Source organism: Melozone crissalis, unplaced genomic scaffold, assembly GCF_028551555.1.
Source record: "Melozone crissalis strain CALT ecotype California unplaced genomic scaffold, PUWL_Pcris_2 ptg000012l_1, whole genome shotgun sequence".
Lineage (NCBI taxonomy): Eukaryota > Metazoa > Chordata > Aves > Passeriformes > Passerellidae > Melozone > Melozone crissalis.
This window is the reverse complement of record NW_026535790.1, coordinates 2,050,779-2,069,962: the sequence shown is the minus strand read 5'-3', so window position 1 is coordinate 2,069,962 and position 19,184 is coordinate 2,050,779. Positions and strand designations below refer to the sequence as shown.

Sequence of the window (19,184 nt, the reverse complement as noted above, 5' to 3'; positions counted from 1 at the left end):
CCGCTCAGGTGACACCTCTGCCGTGCAGGTGCTGCCCTGGCAAACTTCAGCTCCGTTTTTTGTGCCTGGAGCTTTTGCCTGGAGCCAAGCAGCAGCTCCTGCCCCGCGGGCTCGCAGCATCCCGACCTTGCCGGGATAAAATTAGCCCCGCTTCCCTTTGGATTAAAGGCACCTCCGCTTCGGCTCCGAGACGTCAAATGGCAGCGATCCCTTTTTTGTCTGGATAGGGGAGGGGAGAGTCCTGCCAGCCAGCCTGGTGACAATGACATTGATTTCCTAGACCTCTCGGCGTGGCCAAATCTGTATTTTTAGCCGGGGAAGAGAAAAATACGAATCACGTGTCAGAGCAACGCTTTCCGTGCCCCGGTGGGAGGGAAGGAGCCGGGAGCCGCCGCTGCTGGGGCCGGGGACGGGCAGGACTCGGTGCCCGGTGCCCGGAGCGGGGCTGGGGATGCTCCGAGCATCCATGCCCGGCCCTGCCCCGCCATGCCCGGCACGGCTCTGCGCTCCTGCAGCGGGGTCCCCACTCCCCGAGGATCCCGCCCGTCCCCTCCGCATCCCCCGTGGCCCTTTATCTTCCGGGGCAGGCGCTGCCTTCATCTCTGCTTCCCTGCCACCGCCCCCTCCTCCTCCTCCTCCTCGCTCTCCCCCACCCTGCTCTCATTTCCCCAAGAAGACTTTAATGAAATCTGCCCTTAATTAAATCCACATTCATTTGCATAATTACCAGGAAATTGAAATTAGCCTGCGGACGTGGCTGGAATGCATTTGGCATCCGGCAGCCCGGGCTGTTCGGAGGGGGCTGCACCGAGGGCCGCTGGGTGCCCCCCACCCTTGGGTGCCCCCCACCCGTGGGTGCCTCCCACCCGTGGGTGCCCCCCACCCTTAGGTACCCACGGTGCTGCCCCACATCCCTGCCCTCCCTTCCCAGTGGTGACAGGGTGGAAGTGGAGGGACACTGCCACTGCCACTGCCCTGCCGTGCCCTCCGCCCCCACACAAGCAGCATCACGTTTCCTTCAGTTAGTAAAAAAAATAAAAGTCTTCACCGCCATTGAGAAATTTTTTGTTGCTTTTATAACTATGTATTTTGTCTTTTTTTTTTTTTTTATGGTTTCAGTTGTGGTTTTTTGAAATCCTTTTCGACAGTGACAAACTGAGGTAACGTCTGTGACACTACAGCCTCTCCTACGGGAAGAAGGTCCGAAACCCGACAGCTGAGGGAACTGGAAATAAAAACCTGACAACCTACGGACACAGCGACCTCGACGGGGACAGAAATCACACCGGGCACCCCCTGGGGCACAGCCGGGCGGTGCCACCGAGCCCTCCCGGGGCGGCCGGGATCCCTTATCTACATTATTGCACGAAAGATCGAGGACATCGAGGGACCTAAGGCAAAGAGGAGTAAAACCGGTGCCTAGCTCTCTACGTGGGGCAATGCTACGTCTAACGCCGGGCCCGGGGGTGCCGGGGACGGGGCACGGCGGGGGCGGGGGCGGCCCCTGCTCTGTAAACTGCGGCTGCTGCTGCTGCTGGAAAGCGTTATAGCCCTTTGTGGGGAATTGGGGCACCGGGGCCGCCCCACGGCACCCACCCCGTGCGAGGGAAGCCCGAACCACAGCAGGGTGCTCTTGCCTTGGGGTGCCCCCACAGCGGCGGTGGGGGGAGCTCCCCGCTCTGCTGGGTGCCCGAATCCGGGAGGGAAGGTGTGACCTCCACGCACAGCCCAGGACATTGTCACTGCGGGGCCACCGGTGGCTGCAGCCAGCCCCGGCAGGGCCTGTCCCGCTGTCCCCGCCAGCCCCAGGGGAGGTGACAGGGTGGGGAAGGGGTGACAGCGAGGACAGGTGATGGGGACAGCGGGGAGAAGCAGGCGGGCCCGCGGAGGCCGCTCGGAGCTCCCTGCCCCGCTCCCGGGCTGTGCAGCCTGGGGGCACCGCTGCCACCTGCCCCGCTCCCTGGGTACAAAGGGGCTGCACAGGGGACAGCGGGGACAGCGGCACGGCAGAGCCAGCCCGGCCCGAGCATCCACCCTGCGGCACGGCCGGCACCGGCCCGGGGCAGGGGCTGCCATGGCGGCGGCTGGGACACACAACGACACACAGACAGGGACACTTGCTACATCAATGGCTGCCAGCACCTCCCGCGGCAGGGAGGCAGCCGGGGCCGCCGGGGCTCGGGGGCTGCTGGCGACCCCCGGCTCCCCGTCACCGCCTCCCCGCGCCCTCCCGGTCCCACAGCGCGGCAGGGACCGGCGGAAAAGGGCAAATCACCACCCACCCAACCCCCAAAGGCCTCCTCCACCGAGCAGGGTCATCGGCCTTCCCGCTCCGGGCGGGGTGAGCAGGGCTGGGGCAGAGCCCGTGCATCACCCGCTGCCCCCGACTCTTCGTCCCCGCCCTGGGAGACCCCTCCCCGTGCCCCGGGGAGCCTCGGAGGGGCAGCACAGCCGTGCCAGGGCTGTGGGTGCCCCCGGCCTCCCCAGCAGCGAGCGGTGCCCTCGGCTGCGCTCCGGCCGCGGGCCTCGCCCAGGCGGGGCGGGGGGATCGGCATCCTCGGCGCTACGGAGCGCAACCAGTTCTGTCCTTTTCCTCTTCCATCGCGTTGCTTTTCCTTCTTTTGTTTTTTCCTTTGGGAAACCCAGAGCCCGGTCCCGGCTCGTGCCGCCACCACGGCGCGCTCCCCCATCGCTGTCCCCGGGGCGGGGGACGGGCGGGTCGCGCCGCCGTCACACGCAGATCTCTATTGCTGTGGCCAGGACCATCTGCCCCTTGCCCTTGTCCTGCCGTCCGTCTGTCCTGCTGGCCGGGCCCGGGGCGGCTGCGCCGGGCTCGGGGCGGGCCGCTCCGCTCCCCTCGGTCAGGACGGTCCTCTTGAGCGGGGCGGGGGTGCAGGAGCCGCCGGCCTCGTGGCAGTGCGGCCCGGCCGGGAGCTTGTCCCTGGCGTGCTTGCGGGAGCGGTACGAGGGCCGGCACCGCACCTCGGCCATGAGGTCGCACTTGATGAAGTAGAAAACCTCCTTGACGGGGCAGCGCTTCTCGGGGTCGAGGGCCAGCAGGCGCTGGAACATGCGCAGGGCGCTGTCCGTGAAGCGGCGCCACTGCGAGGGCAGCCCCGCCAGCCGCCCCTTCTGCCACCGCACGAACTCCTCGAAGAAGGCGTCGGACGCCACGGCCGCCTCCCAGGGGAAGTTGCCGGTGAGCACGCAGAAGATGAGCACCCCGAAGGCCCAGACGTCGATGCTGGTGTCCACGGCGAAGCCCTCGGCGCGGCCGGCCTGGCACACCTCGGGCGCCGTGTAGGGGATGGTGCCGCTGATGCGCTTGACCCGGCAGCCCACCTTGCGCGTCATGCCGAAATCCGCCAGCTTGACGCGGCGGCAGTCGCGGTCGAAGAGCAGCACGTTCTCCGGTTTGATGTCCCGGTGCACCAGGCTCTTGCTGTGCATGTAGTCGAGGGCCAGGCCCAGCTGCTGCACGCAGCGCTTCACCAGCTCCTCGGGGAGCCCCACCTGCGGGGGGACACGGCGTCAGCCACCCCCAGCCAGCCCCGGGGGCACCCACACCTCCATGGGCTCATGGTCCTGGGTGCTTTTATCTGGGTGCTCTGGGGCAGGGCATGGTGGTGGGTCATGGGCCACCCAAGAGATGGGTGGTGGGTCTCAGGCTCCCCCATAGGGCGGTTTGGGTTGGAAGGGACCTTAAAGATCGTCCAGTTCCACCTCCTGCCCTAGGAAGGAACACTTTCCACTATCCAAGGCTGCTCCAGCCCTCATCCAACCTGGCCCTGGACACTTCCAGGGATGGGGCAGCCACAGCTTCCCCAGGAGAAGGGTGATGGGTCTCAGGCCATCCTAGGGATGGGTGATGGATCTTAGGCCACTCAGAGGATGGGTGATGGGCCCCACATTTATTTGTAGGTGCTTGTGGTCAAGCCCAGCCCAGATGGGGGTGCCCAGTCCCTGCAGCCCCTCCCACACGGGCCCAAAGCCCAGGGCCAGCTTTGCTCGGCCCCCCCTGAGCCCCCACATCCCACAGAGGCTCCCTGGGAGGTGCTGGGTCCCACCTGAGGCGGGATGATGTCGAAGAGGTCCCCGCCAGGGGCGTACTCCTGAGCAAACACGTAGCAGTCCTCGGTCTCGAAGACCACGTCGAAGACCTTGATGATGAAGGGGCTGGAGGAGAGCGTGTTGGTGATGCTGAATTCCCGCAGGAAGTTCTTCAGCTTCGTCTTGCTCTTGTTGACGAACTTCAGGGCCATCTTGGTGCCTGTGGAGGGCAGGGGACAGGAGTGAGCCCTCGGCTGGGACAGACCCAGCGCCGCGCTCCCAGCCCACACTCCGTTCCCCTCACCTGTGCTTTTGTGGGACACCAGGTCCACCTTGCCGTAGGTGCCCTTGCCGAGCTCGCGGATGAGGTCGTAGTGCTTGGTGATGTCGGTGCCCGAGAGGGTGCGGATGGCCAGGGACTGCATGTCCTCGGTGATCAGGGGCACCCCGCAGCAGCCCAGCTTGCGCGACGGCTCCTGCTCAATCGAGCCCGCGCTCATGGTTGCGCTGCAAGGCACGGGGGGCACTGCTTCCGTGGGGCTGCAGGGCCGTGGAGTCCCATCCCATCCCATCCCATCCCCATCCCACCCCATCCCATCCCCATCCCATCCCACCCCATCCCATCCCCATCCCATCCCATCCCATCCCCATCCCACCCCTTCTCATCCCATCCTGTCCCACCCCGTCCCATCCCGTCCCACCCTTCCCACCCCATCCCATCCCATCCCACCCCATCCCACCCCATCCCATCCCGTCCCTTCCCCAGGGCTCCAGCCATGGCAAAGGGGGATTGGACTGAGCAGCCCCCACTGGGTGCCACCCCTCTGTCCCCGAGGGCCACCAACCCAATGGCTCTGGAGGGGATGCTCCAGCCTCCACGGGGGCTGCAGCCGTGTGGGTGTTTGGGGGCAAAGGGAGGGGTCCAGGCATGGCAGAGACAGGGACAAGGACACACATGGGTACAAACAGGGACACACACATGGACATGTTTTCTCAGGCGTGGTGTGCTCCCAGCCATGCTGCAGGACAGGAGCTGAGGCCCTTTGGGGGTCCCCTCTCCTGCTGTGTCCCCAGTGAGCCAGCCCTGTGTGCTCCATACTGAGCCCCTCTGGAGCTGAGCCTCACCCCAGCCAGGGGAGCTCCAGAGAGGAACCAGGGCCATGCCCTGGCACCAAGGGGACACAATGGCTCTGCAGCAAATCCCTCCCTCACATCTCTCCAACCATCCACCAGCACCAGCTCCTGGCCTTCACCTGCCAGGGTGCCAGACTCTGGTGTGGAGAATCCCAGAGTCCCAGACAGCTTTGGGGTTTGATGGGACCTTAAAGCCAGTCTTGTTCCATGGGCAGGGACACCTGCCCCTATCCCAGGTCACTCCAAACTCCATCCAGCCTGGCCTTGGGCACTGCCAGGGATCCAGGGGCAGCCACAGCTGCTCTGGGCACCCTGTGCCAGGGCCTGCCCACCCTCACAGGGAACAATTCCTAATTCCCAATATCCCATCCATCCCTGCCCTCTGGCAGTGGGAGCCATTCCCTGTGTCCTCTCATTCCAGGCCTTTGTCCCAAGTTCCTCTGCAGCTCTCCTGAAGCCTCTTGAGGCACTGAAATGGGCTTTAAAGTCTTCCCAGAATCTTCTCTTTTTCAGGCTGAACAATCCAAATTCTCTCAGCTTTTCCTCATAGCGGAGGTGTTCCATCCCAATAATCATAACTGTAGCTCCTCTGGACTTGCTCCAACATATCCATGCCTTTCCTGTGCTGGGGATCCACAGCTGGATGCGCATTCCTGGTGGGATCTCACCAAAGCCGAGCAGAGGCCGGCCCAGCCAGCAGCACCAACATTCCTCACTCCCAACAAAGCAGAGATGTTTTTTTCCTCACTCTGACCATTCCCACATGAAGATCCAAGCTCAGAGTCACCCACCAGAGCAGTGAAAGTGCCCCAGCATCTCCTCTGATGTTCTCGGGGCACTCCATCACTGCAGAAGCACAAACCCTGGGCAGGCAGGGACGTGGGGAGGGCACTTGGTGGCTGCAGGAGGGTGAGGATGGGCAGAGAGAGCCCAGGTGGTGCCCACGGGCTCAGCCCCATGCAGGGGCTGTGGCAGCCACCCCAAATGGTGCCAGACACCCCACAAAGCACCTGCAGCATCCCACAGCTGGGCTCACACACAAGGATCCTCCTAGCCCTTCCCAATAAGGCTGAGTCGGATCTCCAACTTCTCCCTCCTTCCTTCCTTCCTTCCCCGCACTGTGCTGCCTGTTATCCCAAACCAAAGCTCAGCTTCTTCACTTATTATAGTTATATTTTTTTCCCTGGGAAGTTGGGGAAAAAATAGAAAAGGAACTTCAACATCATGATGTTCCAAAAATGTAACAGTTTGACTCATAAGATCTCCGAAGCAGCTCATCTCCATAGTGTTTCATTGGCCCCCTGGCAGAGGAGCACCATCTCAGCGTCTGGGTGCTGGAGGTGGAGGTGGATCAGCAGCAGCTCGCTGGAGGCAGGACTGAGAACAGCCCCCAGCATCCTGCACGAAGAATTCCGGCTACGCTTGCATTTACGGCTGCGCTCATCAATGTCCCTTAATTAACCGCCATTGAAATGCAATTATTCAAGTCGGGAAGGTTGGGTTTGGGGAAAAACCCTGCTGGTTGGATGGCAGAGAGGAGAGGGAGGGCTGGCAGCTCGTGGAAGTGCTCTCCAAGTCAAGGGCTGTTTGTTTTTCCCCTTGGCTCAGCCTGTTGGCGTTTCCAGGTGTCTCCTTCCCAGGCAGGAACCGAGGGGCACTCACGGGCACCGGGGATCCCGCCCGGTCCGGAGCCGTGCTGCGAACGGGCTGGCACGGCTGGCACCGGGATGTGCTGCCCGGGATGGGCACGGGCCAGGATCCTGCTCCGAACAGCAACCGCGCCTGGCCGGGGGTAATGGGGGCACCACGGGGCCAGCACCGACCCCAGGAGGAGCCAAACGGCGACGGTGGCCAAAACACCGACACGCTGAGCCCACGGTGACCAAAACACCGACATGCCGAGGCCACGGAAAGCACAAACACAGAAATTGTCATTAAAAATGGAAAGCTTTTGGAAGCATGTTGGGTTTGATGCGAGCAGCGAAGCGGGGCGGCAGCGGGAGGCAGCGAGGGCTCGGTTCCAGCGCCGTGCGCTCCCAGGGACTGCGGGAACAGCGGGGCACACAGGGGTGGCAGTGCCAGTGTGGCAGGAGATGCCACCAGCTTGGCCTGGCCGGGTTGAGGTCCCACATCCCTCTGCAGGCAGGCCAATACCACCAAGGAGCACCTGTGTGGCCCCAGGCCGGATCGGGTCACTCCAGAGCCACAGCAGGGCCTTTCCCGGCACCCAGCTCCTCTCCCGCCCCAAACCCTGGAAGGGAGGCAGCACCACGACCCAAGGAGGACAAACACACCTTCTCCAGCTCAGTTCCAGGTGCTCCTGAAGGAGCTTTCCCAAGCAGGGAGGAGGGATGAGCATCCCGGCCGAGCCCCACGGCGCAGGGTCCCGCAGTGACAGAGGCAGCGCAGCCGCTACCGCGTGGCCCCGGGACCTGCCGCGCACCACAGGCGGTTCCTGCCGTCATCTCCGCATCCTGAGCCATTTCTCCTACTATTCAGACTAAAATTGTTCTGTGTTTAAGCTTCAGAACCGTTTATCTCATTGAGTGAGGAGGATAATCCACCCACCTCTTCCTTGCTCCCTGGCAGGTATTTATAGGCAGCCACTCGTCTCCCGTCGGCAGCTGCCGCTCCTCTTCCCCGAGCTCCCGGCTCCATCCCCGGCCCCGAGGAGCACATCCCGGTAGGACATCATCCCCATTATCCCATAGCCACAGCCCAGCATCCTGCCGGGAGCCCACAGTTCTGCCCAGCGCTGTTCCCTGCCGGGGATGCTCTGCCCTGCTCTGGATCCCGCTCCAGCCCTGGGCACAGCGGCTCTGCCGATAACTAATTGCAAACTCATTAGGAGCTCATTGAGAGGAGCAGAGGCCGCCCGGGAGAGCTGCCCCAGGCTCCCGCAGAGAAGGCGGCTGGAGCAGCGGCTGCTTGGAAATTAAGAGGGAAAGGGGGAAAAAAAATCCCTCTGGCCACATCAGAGACTGACAGAAAAACAACCCAGTTATTGAGGGAGGCTACAGGAAAAGGGTTTGGGCTGAGCCTGATGCACGGTTGAGCACTGGGGGCTGGGACTCGATTAAAGGAAAATCTGTGCAGGGCAGGGGCTCTGCAAAACCCGGATTCCTCTTTAAAGAGGGGAGAATTGTGAAACGCAGCAGTGGGATGGGCACAGGCCCACGCTGCTCTGTCCCTGCACTTGGCAGAGATTTATTTCCCTGTTTCCCATGTTCAAACCCTCAGTTATGAGCACATAACACCAACTCCCATCCAAGCCCAGCAGGCTGGAGGCCAGAGCATCCCTCAGGAGGGATCTCCCTCTCTCCACACCCAACCAGCTTCCAAATCTGCCCTGTTTCCCCTGAACAACACACTGAACCAGCAAACTCATGCCCTGGGCCCTGCCAAAGCCACCCCCTCTCCCAGTTTTCCAGGTGCCAGCACACCCTGGTGTCACTGGAATGGGGGACCAGGGGTGCTTTGGCCGTGCCCCGCACTGAGCTGTTGCCTCCCAGTGCCCCACTGCATTTCCAGCCCCTGCGCCTCCATTCCTGCCTGACCCCGTTCCAGGGACATCCTGTCCTCTCCTCCGTGCCCCTGGGACCTGCACAGCAGATTGGAGCTGTGCATCCCGGGGCTGTGGCACACAAAGGCACCTTGGCCTAACGGGGACAGCGTGGCTCTGGGGGCAGAACAGGAATCCCACCGGGGCCCGGAGCCACCAGCACCACCATGGCCAGGCAGCCTCCAGCCACCACCTCCCACCTCACCCAGAGCAGCCAAACAGGCACAGGGAAAGGATTCCTGCATCCCAGAGCCATCCAAAACCTCTCAGGGCAAGCCGAGTGTGTCCAGGAGGTCACACATGGCACGGGGACATTGGCTGCTGGCAGTGGTTTGGGGACAGCCCCTCTGCCACCATCCTGTAGCCCAGGGGGAGCAGAGGTCATGGGTGGGGCAGGTCCCCATGTGCAGCTGGCTCCAGAGCAGCGGGAAAGGCTGGAGCACCACGGACACACCAGAACCAGCACCAAAGCTCCAGCGAGGCACCCGCAGGGCTGGCACTGCCCAGTGCCCCCGTGCAGGGCTGAGCTGGCACTGCCCAGTGCAGGGCTGAGCTGGCACTGCCCAGTGCCCCCGTGCAGGGCAGGGCTGGCACGGCCCAGTGCCCCCGTGCAGGGCTGGACTGGCACTGCCCAGTGCCCCCGTGCAGGGCAGGGCTGGCACGGCCCAGTGCCCCCGTGCAGGGCAGGGCTGGCACTGCCCAATGCCCCCATGCAGAGCTGGACTGGCACTGCCCAGTGCCCTCAGTGCAGGGCTGGACTGGCACTGCCCAGTGCCCCCGTGCAGAGCTGGACTGGCACTGCCCAGTGCCCTCAGTGCAGGGCTGGACTGGCACTGCCCAGTGCCCCCATGCAGGCCTGGACTGGCACTGCCCAGTGCTGCCGTGCACGGCTGGGCTGGCACTGAGCTCCAGGGTATCAGCAATTCTCATACCAGCTCCTTGCCCAGGGCACAGCAGCCTGCCTGGCAGCAGGATTCTCTTCGGCAAAGCCAACAACGCCCAGCCAGGCACTGCTCTCCCAGCGCAGATGTTCCAGATGCAGGGCAGGGTCAGGCCCTGTCACAGCCATCCGCGGTGTCCCCCGCTGCAGGAGCCATCTCCCGTCCTGGCCAGCATTCTGTGACAAGCTTCCTCAGCCTCTGGTCCCAGGATTCAGGTTTCACACAACGATTCGGGAAGAGCAAACAAAGCAGCGCCGGGACTCTCCTCCGCCGCTCTTCCTTCCTGCCACCGTCCCTGCGCCCTCCGAGCTGCCAGCAGGATTTTCCCTGCCCTCCCGCACACGGGGCTGTCTCTGTGCATCGGCCCCGATGACAGGACTTTGGCTGCCTTGCAGAGCTCCTGGCCTCCCGGGGTTCTGCTGCCGAGCAGGATTGGCTTCCTTAGGACCTCAGCTCCTCCAGCCCGCAGCTCCTCCCGCCTTCGCCGCCAGCACCGGGGACTTGTGATTACTTCATTGTTTGATTGGTTTCATCAGCCTGTCATCATCTCCCTCCCAAAAACTCTTCCGCCAGCGCCGGCAGCCCCGCACGGTTGGGATCTGCAAAGACAAACGCCCCGAGCGAGCGGCACCTGCCCGAGCCCTCGCTCCTGGCGACAACAGGGACACGTCCCTGTGCCACAAAGCCAGCCCTGAGTCCGCTGCAAGGCTTTGTGTGCCCCCGGCTCAGCCTGCCGCGGGCTGGGGGGCTCCTTTGAAGGAGATGCTCCAGTGAAGGAGATGCTCCCACCTCTGGGGCTTTGCTCCCGCAGCAGGGCACGGTGACACACACGGTGACACGCACGGTGACACCGGGCGGGTCGGGGGCTCGGCACACGGACAGCCAGCCCCGAGGGTCCCGCACAGAGCGGTGCCGAGGCCGGGCCGCCCTGTCCCCGGTCCCCGAGCCGTGCTGGGGCTCCCGGTGGCGCCGCCCGCCCGCGGCCACGGCGGCAGCGAGGCCGGACCGGAGGAAAGTGGGTCACGCTCCCCCTTCCCGCTGCGGCCCGGGAGCGCCGGGCTGGGATGGAGACCGGCCCCGGGCCCGGGGACAGCGGGGACAGCGGGGGAGGTGAAAGGGGAGCTGGGGCAGACGGTGAGGGGACACAAGGAGACAGCAGGGGACGTGGTGAAGGGATGCGAGGGGAGACAAGGAGAGATGACGAGAGGAGATGACACCGGGAGATGATGAGGGGACAAGGCAGGACACAATGAGGAGAGACAATGAGGGGAAACGAGGGGACATGATGGACGGGGCATGAGGGGAGATGGCAGGAGGACATGAGAGGACGTGAGGGGAGGTAATAGGGAAGACAGGAAGCTGATGAGGGAAGACAAGGGGAGGTGAGGGAACATGAGGGGAAACAAGGGGAGATGAGATGGGGACGTGGTGAGGGGACACAAGGGAACACAATGAGGGGACATGAGGGGACACGGCCTGAGCTGCCCCCGAGGCCGCCTCTCCCTGCTCTCCCTTTCCCCTGTTCCCAGCTGCCCTCCAGCCCAGTGCACCCTTCCTGACACCCCCAGACCGGCCGGCAGCCCTGGGGAGCAGCCCCGCGGCCCCGGCACTGCTCGGTGTCACTGACGCCCCTCCGTCCCCGGCCCTCCCCCTCGCCCCCCGCCGCACCGGGGCCGCCCGGGGCGCAGGTGCCACCGGCCGCAGGAGGGACCCGGGCCGGGGGGGGCAGCGCCCGCACCGCGCGGTGCCCACCCCGCTCCATTCACCGGGAGCGCCGCTCGTACCGGGATGAGGTTTTGTCCCCTCCCCGCGCCGTGCGGGCAAACAAAGGGCGGCCTCGGTACCGCGCGGGCGGCGCCCCCCGCACCCCCATGCCCGTATCCTCATCCCCGCAGCCCCGTGCCCGCGCCCCATCCCCGCGCCGCCGCCTTACCGGAGGGGCGAGCCGCCGCCGCGCCCCGTCCCCGGCGGGAGAGGAGCCGCCGCCGCCGCCGCCGCCGCCGCCGCGCTCCGCCCGCCCCGCCGGGCTCCTCATGCCGCGGCCCCGCCGCCGCCGGAGGAGCGGAGCGGAGCCGAGGGAGCGGAGGGAGCGGAGGGAGCGGAGCGCGGCGCCCCCCGCAAGCCCCGGCAGCGCCCGCCCCGCGCCGCGCCGCGCTCCGCCCGCACCGGCACCGGCGCCGCCCCGGGGAGGGAGCGCGGAGCGGGAGGAGCGGGAGGAGCGGGGGGGCTCCGCCGCCGGCCCCGCGGGGATGGGGGATGCGGAATGAGCGATGCGCGATGCGGGGCGCTGCTCGTCCCCGCCCCCCGGTGCGGGAGCAGCCCGGGAAGAGGGCTCGGGGCTGAGCCGCCCCTCCCCGCGGGCGCGGAGCTCCGGTACCGCGGGCTCGGCTCGGAGCGCAGCTCGGCGTGGGGACAATGGGGATGGGAGCGGCGCAACGCAGCGGCGGCTTCACACCCGACACCCCCCGAGGCCGATCCGGGGGTCCCAGCACAGCACCGTGTCCTGCTGCTTCCCCGGGCCCTGCTGTCCCTGAGCCCTCCCAGGCTCTGTTCCCTCTCCTGTGGCACAGGTGATGCCCCCGTGGGTGGGTGATGCCCACCCTGGGTCAGGGAATGGTTTGGGTTCGAAGGGACCCTCAGGATCGTCTCGTTCCAACCCCTGCTGTGGGACACCCTCCAGGCTGCTCCAAGCCCCATCCAACACGGCCTTGGACAGCTCCAGGGATGGGGTGGCCACAGCTTCTCTGGGCACCCTGAGCCACCATGGCACAGGTGATGCCCACCGTGGCACAGGTGATGCCCACTATGGCACAGACAGCTCCCCAAAATGCTGCTCCTCAGTGTGTGCAGGACACGTGGCTTCCCCTGTGGCTCATGAATGGTGGGAGCGTTCAGGCCAAGGAATGCCAGATGAGACAAACACATCACGGGGGCTTCCCTTCAGGTGCCTTAAATTTGGCAGCACTTCCAGCAAGGGGTGGCAGAGCTGGGCACCAGGAGCTCCAGGCACACCCAGCCTGGAAGATGAGGGGTTGGCACTGTGCTCCCTCTTGGAGCATCCCTGGACACACTTCGTCTTCCCGGGTTTCCTCCTGTGCCCAACAAGGCCAAGCAGGGATGTTTAACACTGCCCAGGATTTGCTTTGGCACATCCTTGTCCCTCAGCTGGGTGCCTCAGCTCCCACGATGCCACTTTGAAGGGACCCACAGGGCTGCCCCCCCCTCCGAGGGGCACAAGGGGCTGTTCCCACACCCCAGCCGTGCTGGTCCGAGCCGTGCCAGTGCCCCCGAGCCCCCGGAGAGCAGGGAGGGCCCGGAGCCACCGGCTGTGAGTCACGGATCGCGCTGAGCATGCGGAGCAATTAAAGCTTTTCATGAATGACTTTAAGGCAAGAGGCTGAATCACACTCCGACACTGCTTTAATGTGTGCCGGCTGTGCCACTGTCACCCTCTGGCCGCCCGGCAGCTGGCACGGGGCAGGGGCACTGCCAGCCGCGGGCAGGGCAGCGGTGCCTCCAACCCCTCCGCTCGGGTCCTGCCAAAGGGACGCTCCAAGGGAGCTGATTCCCAGCGGGATGGAGCCATCGGGATGGCGCTGGGAGGAGAAATGCTGGAGAGCAGTGCCCCGGCCGGCCGGGCTGGGCTGGGCTGGGGCTGGCGCTGCCCGGAGCGGCCGCTGCGGGGCTGGCACGGCGCTGGCACGGGGCATGAGCAGTGGAGGTGCGCGAAAGAGGAACACGGGGGAGCTGGGCAGAGCTGGGCTGCGCTCGGTGTCACCGCAGCAGCGCACCCCTCCATGGGAGGCGTCACCCACCCACGGGGGCATCACCGGTGCCACAGGAGAGGGAGCAGAGTCTGGGAGGGCTCAGGGACAGCAGGCCCGGGGAAGCAGCAGGGCACGGTGCTGGGCTGGGGCGCTCCGGCTGCACAGCGCTGGGGACCCCCGGATCGGCCTGGGGGGGCCGGGTGTGGAGCATGGGGGGCAGCACAGCCACCTCCATGGGGCGGCTCCAGGCTCGGCCCTTCCCGAGGCCCCTGTCCCCCGTGTCCCCTGCCTGTCCTTGCGGTGCCGCCCTGGCTCCCGCAGCCTCCCGCTCGCGGCTCCTCCGAGCTCTCTGTCAGCTCTCTCCCTATTTATAGCTCGGGGCTGTTTCTAGGTCAGGCGGGAGCTGCCGGTGCCCGGGGAGCCAGCCCGGGGACCGTGGGGGGCTGCAGGGACACTGCCACACACCCACACGTGGGTCACCTCCCTGTGTCACCATCCTGGTGCTGTGCCCTGGGCACACAGGGGCTGAACTGGCACCGGGGCCAGCTGGGCCTGGCAGGGCTTCGTGGCATGCTGTGGGACTCTGTGGGGCTTGGCAGGGCTTTGTGGGGCTCTGTGGGACCCCACAGGATTCAGCGGGTCCTCATGGGATTTTGTGGGGCTCAGCAGAGCTCTTTGGGACTCCATGGGGCTCTCTGGGACTCCATGGGGCTCTGTGGGACTCCATGGGGCTCTGTGGAGCTCTGTGGGCTCCATGGAGCTCAGCGGGGCTCTGTGGGGCCCAGCAGGGCTCCAGATGACTCCAGGGGGTTCCACGGGGCTCTGTGGGGGCCCTCTGGGGTGTCCCTGTCCCTCGGTGGCACGTGGGTGACAATCACACGGAGCCATAGTAACACCAGTTGTACCGGGGAGCGCCCGCACTGAGCTCGTGGTCTTCAAAGCACTCCCGGAGTATTAATAACTAATTAAGATTAACGAGATGAAAGGAGCCAGATCAAACATGTTTATCACCTCGTGCAATCCCAAACCGTGCACGGAGCCCCCGCCTCCCCGAGGGACCACGAGCGCTGCTGGGATTTGTGCTCAGGAAGGGAATATCCGGCTGGTGCACATCGTGGGATGCGCTTGGACAGGGTGGGCAGCGGGAAATGACCTGGAAAGCCCAAAATATTCCCAGCGTGCCCAATCCCCTCGGAATTCAGCGAGAATTGTCGCTTGTCCCTTCGCCACGGCTCGGCTAGAGCGGGAGCCAAGGGCTGAGCCCCACCCGGCCGCGGTCCCACGGCCACCCGCGCCTGTGGCGCTCCGGTGCCAGGAGCCAGAGCTGCCGGGGATGCTGCGGGGATGCTGGGAAGGAGCGGCGGAGGGAAGGAGGGAGGGGAGGCGGGAGCGGAGCACGCCGGGAGCCGCAGCCCGGGCGGGGGGACCCGCTCACCCCGGGGGCTCCGGCGTGTCCCACCCGAGAGCCCACCCGTGTCCCCTCGGTGTTCCCTCGGTCCCTGGGACACAGCCCACCCTCGGGGATCCCCAGGAAAGGGGCGGTGGGGCTGATTCCCGCAGCTCGGAGCCCCCAGCTCGGTGTGCCCCGGGCGGGAGCTGCCACTCCGGGCGGGGACAGCCGGGGGGGTCCCGGGGCTGATCTCGGGGGCAGGGAGGGGCCGTGGCACAGCTCCGCCGGTGACGGGCACACACCGAGCCCCCGCCAGGGCTCCGACCCTCGGGGGGCTGCCCGGAGCTCCTCCCGTGCTCCCGGGGCTGCGGGGACCGAGCGGGGCAGGGCGGGCACAGCGCCCCGGATATGGATCCCGGGATGGATCCCGGGACGAGCACAGCGCCCAGGGATGGATCCCGGGATGGATCCCGGGACGAGCACAGCGCCCCGGGGATGGATCCCGGGCAGGGCACAGCGCCCCGGGGATGGATCCCGGCCGGGCACAGTGCTCCAGGGATGGATCCGATGCTCAGTGACGGCTGCTCAGCCACCGGCACGGAAAGGGACTGCAGGGGCTCTTTGGGATGGGCTGCCCAGGGAAAGAAGCACAACGCGTTTCTTCAAGGGGAAGGAGGGGCTGAGCTGGGGGCACCGCGAGAGCCACGGGGCCCGCCCTGGCAGCCCGGTGGTGCCCCGGTACCCCGGTACCCCCACAGCAGCCGGCGCCGCCCGGCCGCCGCCTCCGCTCGCTGCCCGTTCTCCTGGCACCACCTAGAGGCTGCGGGAACGGGCACGGGGGGACGGACACACAGACACGGGGGGACGGACACGCGGGGGGACAGCGACAGGGAACAGACATGGGCTGACATAGGTGAAAAGACATGAGGGCAGACATGAGGGGACAGACAGAGGAGACAAACATGACGGGGCAAACACGTGGGGACAGACATGGGGGACAGACACACTGCCACGGCACCCACGCGTGGGGCCCACGCACTGCCCCTGGCACGGGGGACAGGGTCAGGGATGGTGACAGGGTCAGGGATGGTGACAGGGCGGGGAGCACCTCTGGCAGCACCTCCTGTCACCCCGGGGAGCCGCCCTGGTGGGGCTGTGCTGGGGGGGCAGGCGATGGCAGCTGTGTCCCCACGGGATGGAGACAGACTCAGGGACAAGCTGGTGACAACCAGGGCGGTGTTCAGGGACCGGACACACCCCCACCCCCCATTGCAGCCACCTTGAAGCAGGGCAGGACAGGGAGAAGCCTCTGGGCACAAGCCATGGGTGTCCATCCCTCGCTGTCCCCGAGCAGGGATGGGCGGTCCCTGCAGCCACCCCGGGGACCCTGGGCCACCACACTGCCACCCCGGGTGCCCCCTGCCTGGCTGGGTGGGCCAGGCCCATGCCACCTGTGGTGTGGCACAGGCTGGGTGCCCCGGGTATCCCCGGCTGTGGGACAGGAGCCCTGGGAGCTCTGTGCCCCCACAGCCAACCCTCCCAGTCCCTGGTACCCCTGTTCCCCACCAGGGCACTGACTCACAAGAACTGAGCTCCAAAACCTCATGGGTTACACCAAAACAAACCCTACAGCTCCGTGCCACCCGTGAGGAAGGCCAGACTGCCTGGATGGATCCAGCTGGTGGCCCTGAGGCCGCCCAGACGTCGCTAGGGACAGCCAGTGCCGGGAGGGAGCAGAGAGGGGCTGTGCTCAGGGCTGGCAGCGTGGCACAGGAGCCGGCAGTGGCTCGGTGCCACCAGGAGCAGTTGGGCACAGCGTGTGCCAGCACTGGCACCTCGCATCCTGCCCGACTCGTTCCGGCCCCGCTCATCCTCCTTGGCTGGGGCTCAGCAACACCATGGAGAGGAGATTTTGGGAAAGGGGGAGGCGAGCACCGGGGCTGCTGCCCGGAGGGACGGGGCTCGGGGAACCTGTGGCTCTCCTTGTGAACCCCCAAGTGCCCAGGGAGGAGCAGAGACTGCCCAGGGACCCTGCTCAGGTGAGCTGGGATGGCTGGGATGGCTCCAGGATGGATTTGGGGAGGTTCTGGGATGGCTGGGATGGCTCCAGGATGGATTTGGGGAGGTTCTAGGATGGCTGGGACGGCTCAGGATGGATCAGAGGCAGTTCTGGGATGGCTGGGACGGCTCCAGGATGGATTGGGGATGGTTCTGAGGTGGCTAGGATGTTCCAGGATGGATTGGGGATGGTTCTGGGATGGCTGGGACGGCTCCAGGATGGATCAGAGGCGGTTCTGGGATGGCTGGGACGGCTCCAGGGTGGATTGGGGGTGGTTCTGGGATGGCTGGGACGGCTCCAGGATGGATTGGGGGTGGTTCTGGGGTGGCTGGGATGGCTCCAGGATAGACTGGGGGCGGTTCTGCGATGGCTCCGGGAGGCCGTGGGTGCACACGCTGCTGCCCACAGCCCTACTGCTCCCATGGGCACTGCTGAGCTGGCACGGCACGGCACGGGATGCCCAGCGGTTCCCTGCTGCCAGGGAGGCACATCCCGGGAGGACACACGTGCACCCAGCACCGGCTCCGGGCTCCCCTTTGGGAGGGGATGCTCCCGCTCCCGAGCAAACTTTGACACTGCCCTCGGGCCGGCTCGGTGCCCACTCCGTGCCCTCCCAGCGCCGTGTCCCCCGCCGGGGCTGTGCCGGGCACTCACCTGTGCAGGTGCAGGGGCTGCAGCTCCTCTTTCTGGAAGCAGACGAAGCAGAAGGAATCCATGGCTCGGCTCCGGTGGCCCCCGCGCCCGGCCGAGGGTGACCGCAGTGCCGGGGGGCGGCGGGCATCGTTCCCGCGCTGCCGGCGGTGCCCCGAGGCTCAGGCGGACCCTGCCGGGGCCATGGTGCCGGGAGCCCTCACACGGCCGGGCCGAGCACCGGGAGCCCTCACACGGCCGGGCCGGGCGCCGGGAGCCCTCACACGGCCGGGCTGGGCGCCGGGAGCCCTCACACGGCCGGGCTGAGCACCGGGAGCCGCCGCTCCCCGGGCACGGAGGCGGCTCCGGGCCGGGCCGAGTCCCGCGTTGCCCTCCGGCCGGGCTCGGTGATGCCAGGCCCAGCCATGGCCCTGCCCGGCCCTCAGGGGGCACCGGGGCTCGGGCAGGGCGGGCCCAGGCTCCGGCCGAGCCCTGCGGGGCTCAGGGGCTGCCCCGGACAGCGGGGACGGGCAGGGTCCCTGCAGCAGGTGGGGTCCGGCGGGCTCTGACGGGACCCAGCGCGCCCTGGAAGGGTCTGCAGGGACACGGGCAGCCGGACACACGGACGGAGGGAAAAGTTGTGCCGTCGTGGAGCGGCGGCTCCGCGGGGCTCGTCTCACCGGCAGAGCCGCCGCTCGCTCTGACAGCCCAAGCAGCGTGCGAGTATTAATAGCTCCCGACTCCCGCGGCGAGGATGGGAATTAACTCCTCGAATGCCGCCTGCCCGGGCTCCAGCCGCCCCCTCCCGGTGCCCGCTGCTGCCTCCGGGCTGGGCAGCACGGGATGGGACCGGGCACACCCGGCCCGGGGCACCGAGGAGCCCGCGCTGTGACCCCCCGGCACTCCCGGGCTATGGGCAGCCCTGGCACGGGGGACATGGCACAATCGGGCGGAAACCTCTTAGCCCGGGTGCCCGTGGGTGGCCGTGCCAGCTGGTGGTGGCAGAGGTGCCACCCCTGGGTGTCTCCCTGAACGGGCACGGTGGGACAGGGCACAGCAGGGAGCCCCGGGGTGCTGGCTGAGGATGTCCCTGCCACACTGCAGTGTCACTTTGCCCCTAGATTAATGTCCCTTTGCCCCCTGATGAGTGTCCCTGCCCCACTGCAGTGTCCCTTTGTCCCTTGATTAGTGTCCCTTTGTCCCTAGATGAGAGTCCCTTTGCCCCCTTATGACAGTCCCTGCCCCATTGCAGTATCCCTTTGCCCCCTTATGACTGTCCCTGCCTCACTGCAGTGTCCCTTTGCCCCTACATGAGTGTCTCTTTGCCCCTAGATGACTGTCCCTGCCCCACTGCAGTGTCCCTTTGCCCCTTGGTGAGTGTCCCTGTCCCAGAATGGACATTGCTGCCGGCAGTGTCCAGCTGTTCCATGGCAATACACCAGGCCAGGCTGGGTCAGGACCCCCAAAGCCACACAGCCCTGATGTGTCCCTGTTCCCCATTCTCTGGGCCTGGCTCAGGGACCAACACGTGTCCCCCAGGTCTGTGGGACCAAGTCCTGGTCACACTCAGTGTCCTGGGCCAGGAGCAAGAGCCACGTCCTTGGGAAGGTGACAGGAGAACAGGGAGAGGTTCCCCAGCCTGGCCTTGGGC

At 66.3% G+C, this 19,184-nt stretch overlaps 1 protein-coding gene across 2 annotated transcripts; it reads right to left on the bottom strand.

Annotated features, from left to right (window-relative positions):
- Positions 1 to 2,616: 2,616 nt before the first annotated feature.
- SBK1 (SH3 domain binding kinase 1) lies at positions 2,617 to 17,707 on the bottom strand. Of its 2 annotated transcripts, none has more exons than XM_054271030.1 (4): positions 17,558 to 17,707; positions 4,355 to 4,557; positions 4,068 to 4,270; positions 2,617 to 3,513 (listed from the first exon to the last, which is right to left on the bottom strand). In XM_054271030.1, exons 1-4 carry the CDS (start codon positions 17,617 to 17,619, stop codon positions 2,731 to 2,733), a joined length of 1,251 nt encoding a protein of 416 aa, XP_054127005.1. In that variant the 5' UTR covers positions 17,620 to 17,707; the 3' UTR covers positions 2,617 to 2,730. The 2 variants fall into 2 exon arrangements, with proteins under 2 accessions (XP_054127005.1, XP_054127006.1); XM_054271031.1 differs by lacking the exon at positions 17,558 to 17,707 and adding an exon at positions 11,621 to 11,670.
- Between the last annotated feature and the right edge of the window lie 1,477 nt (positions 17,708 to 19,184).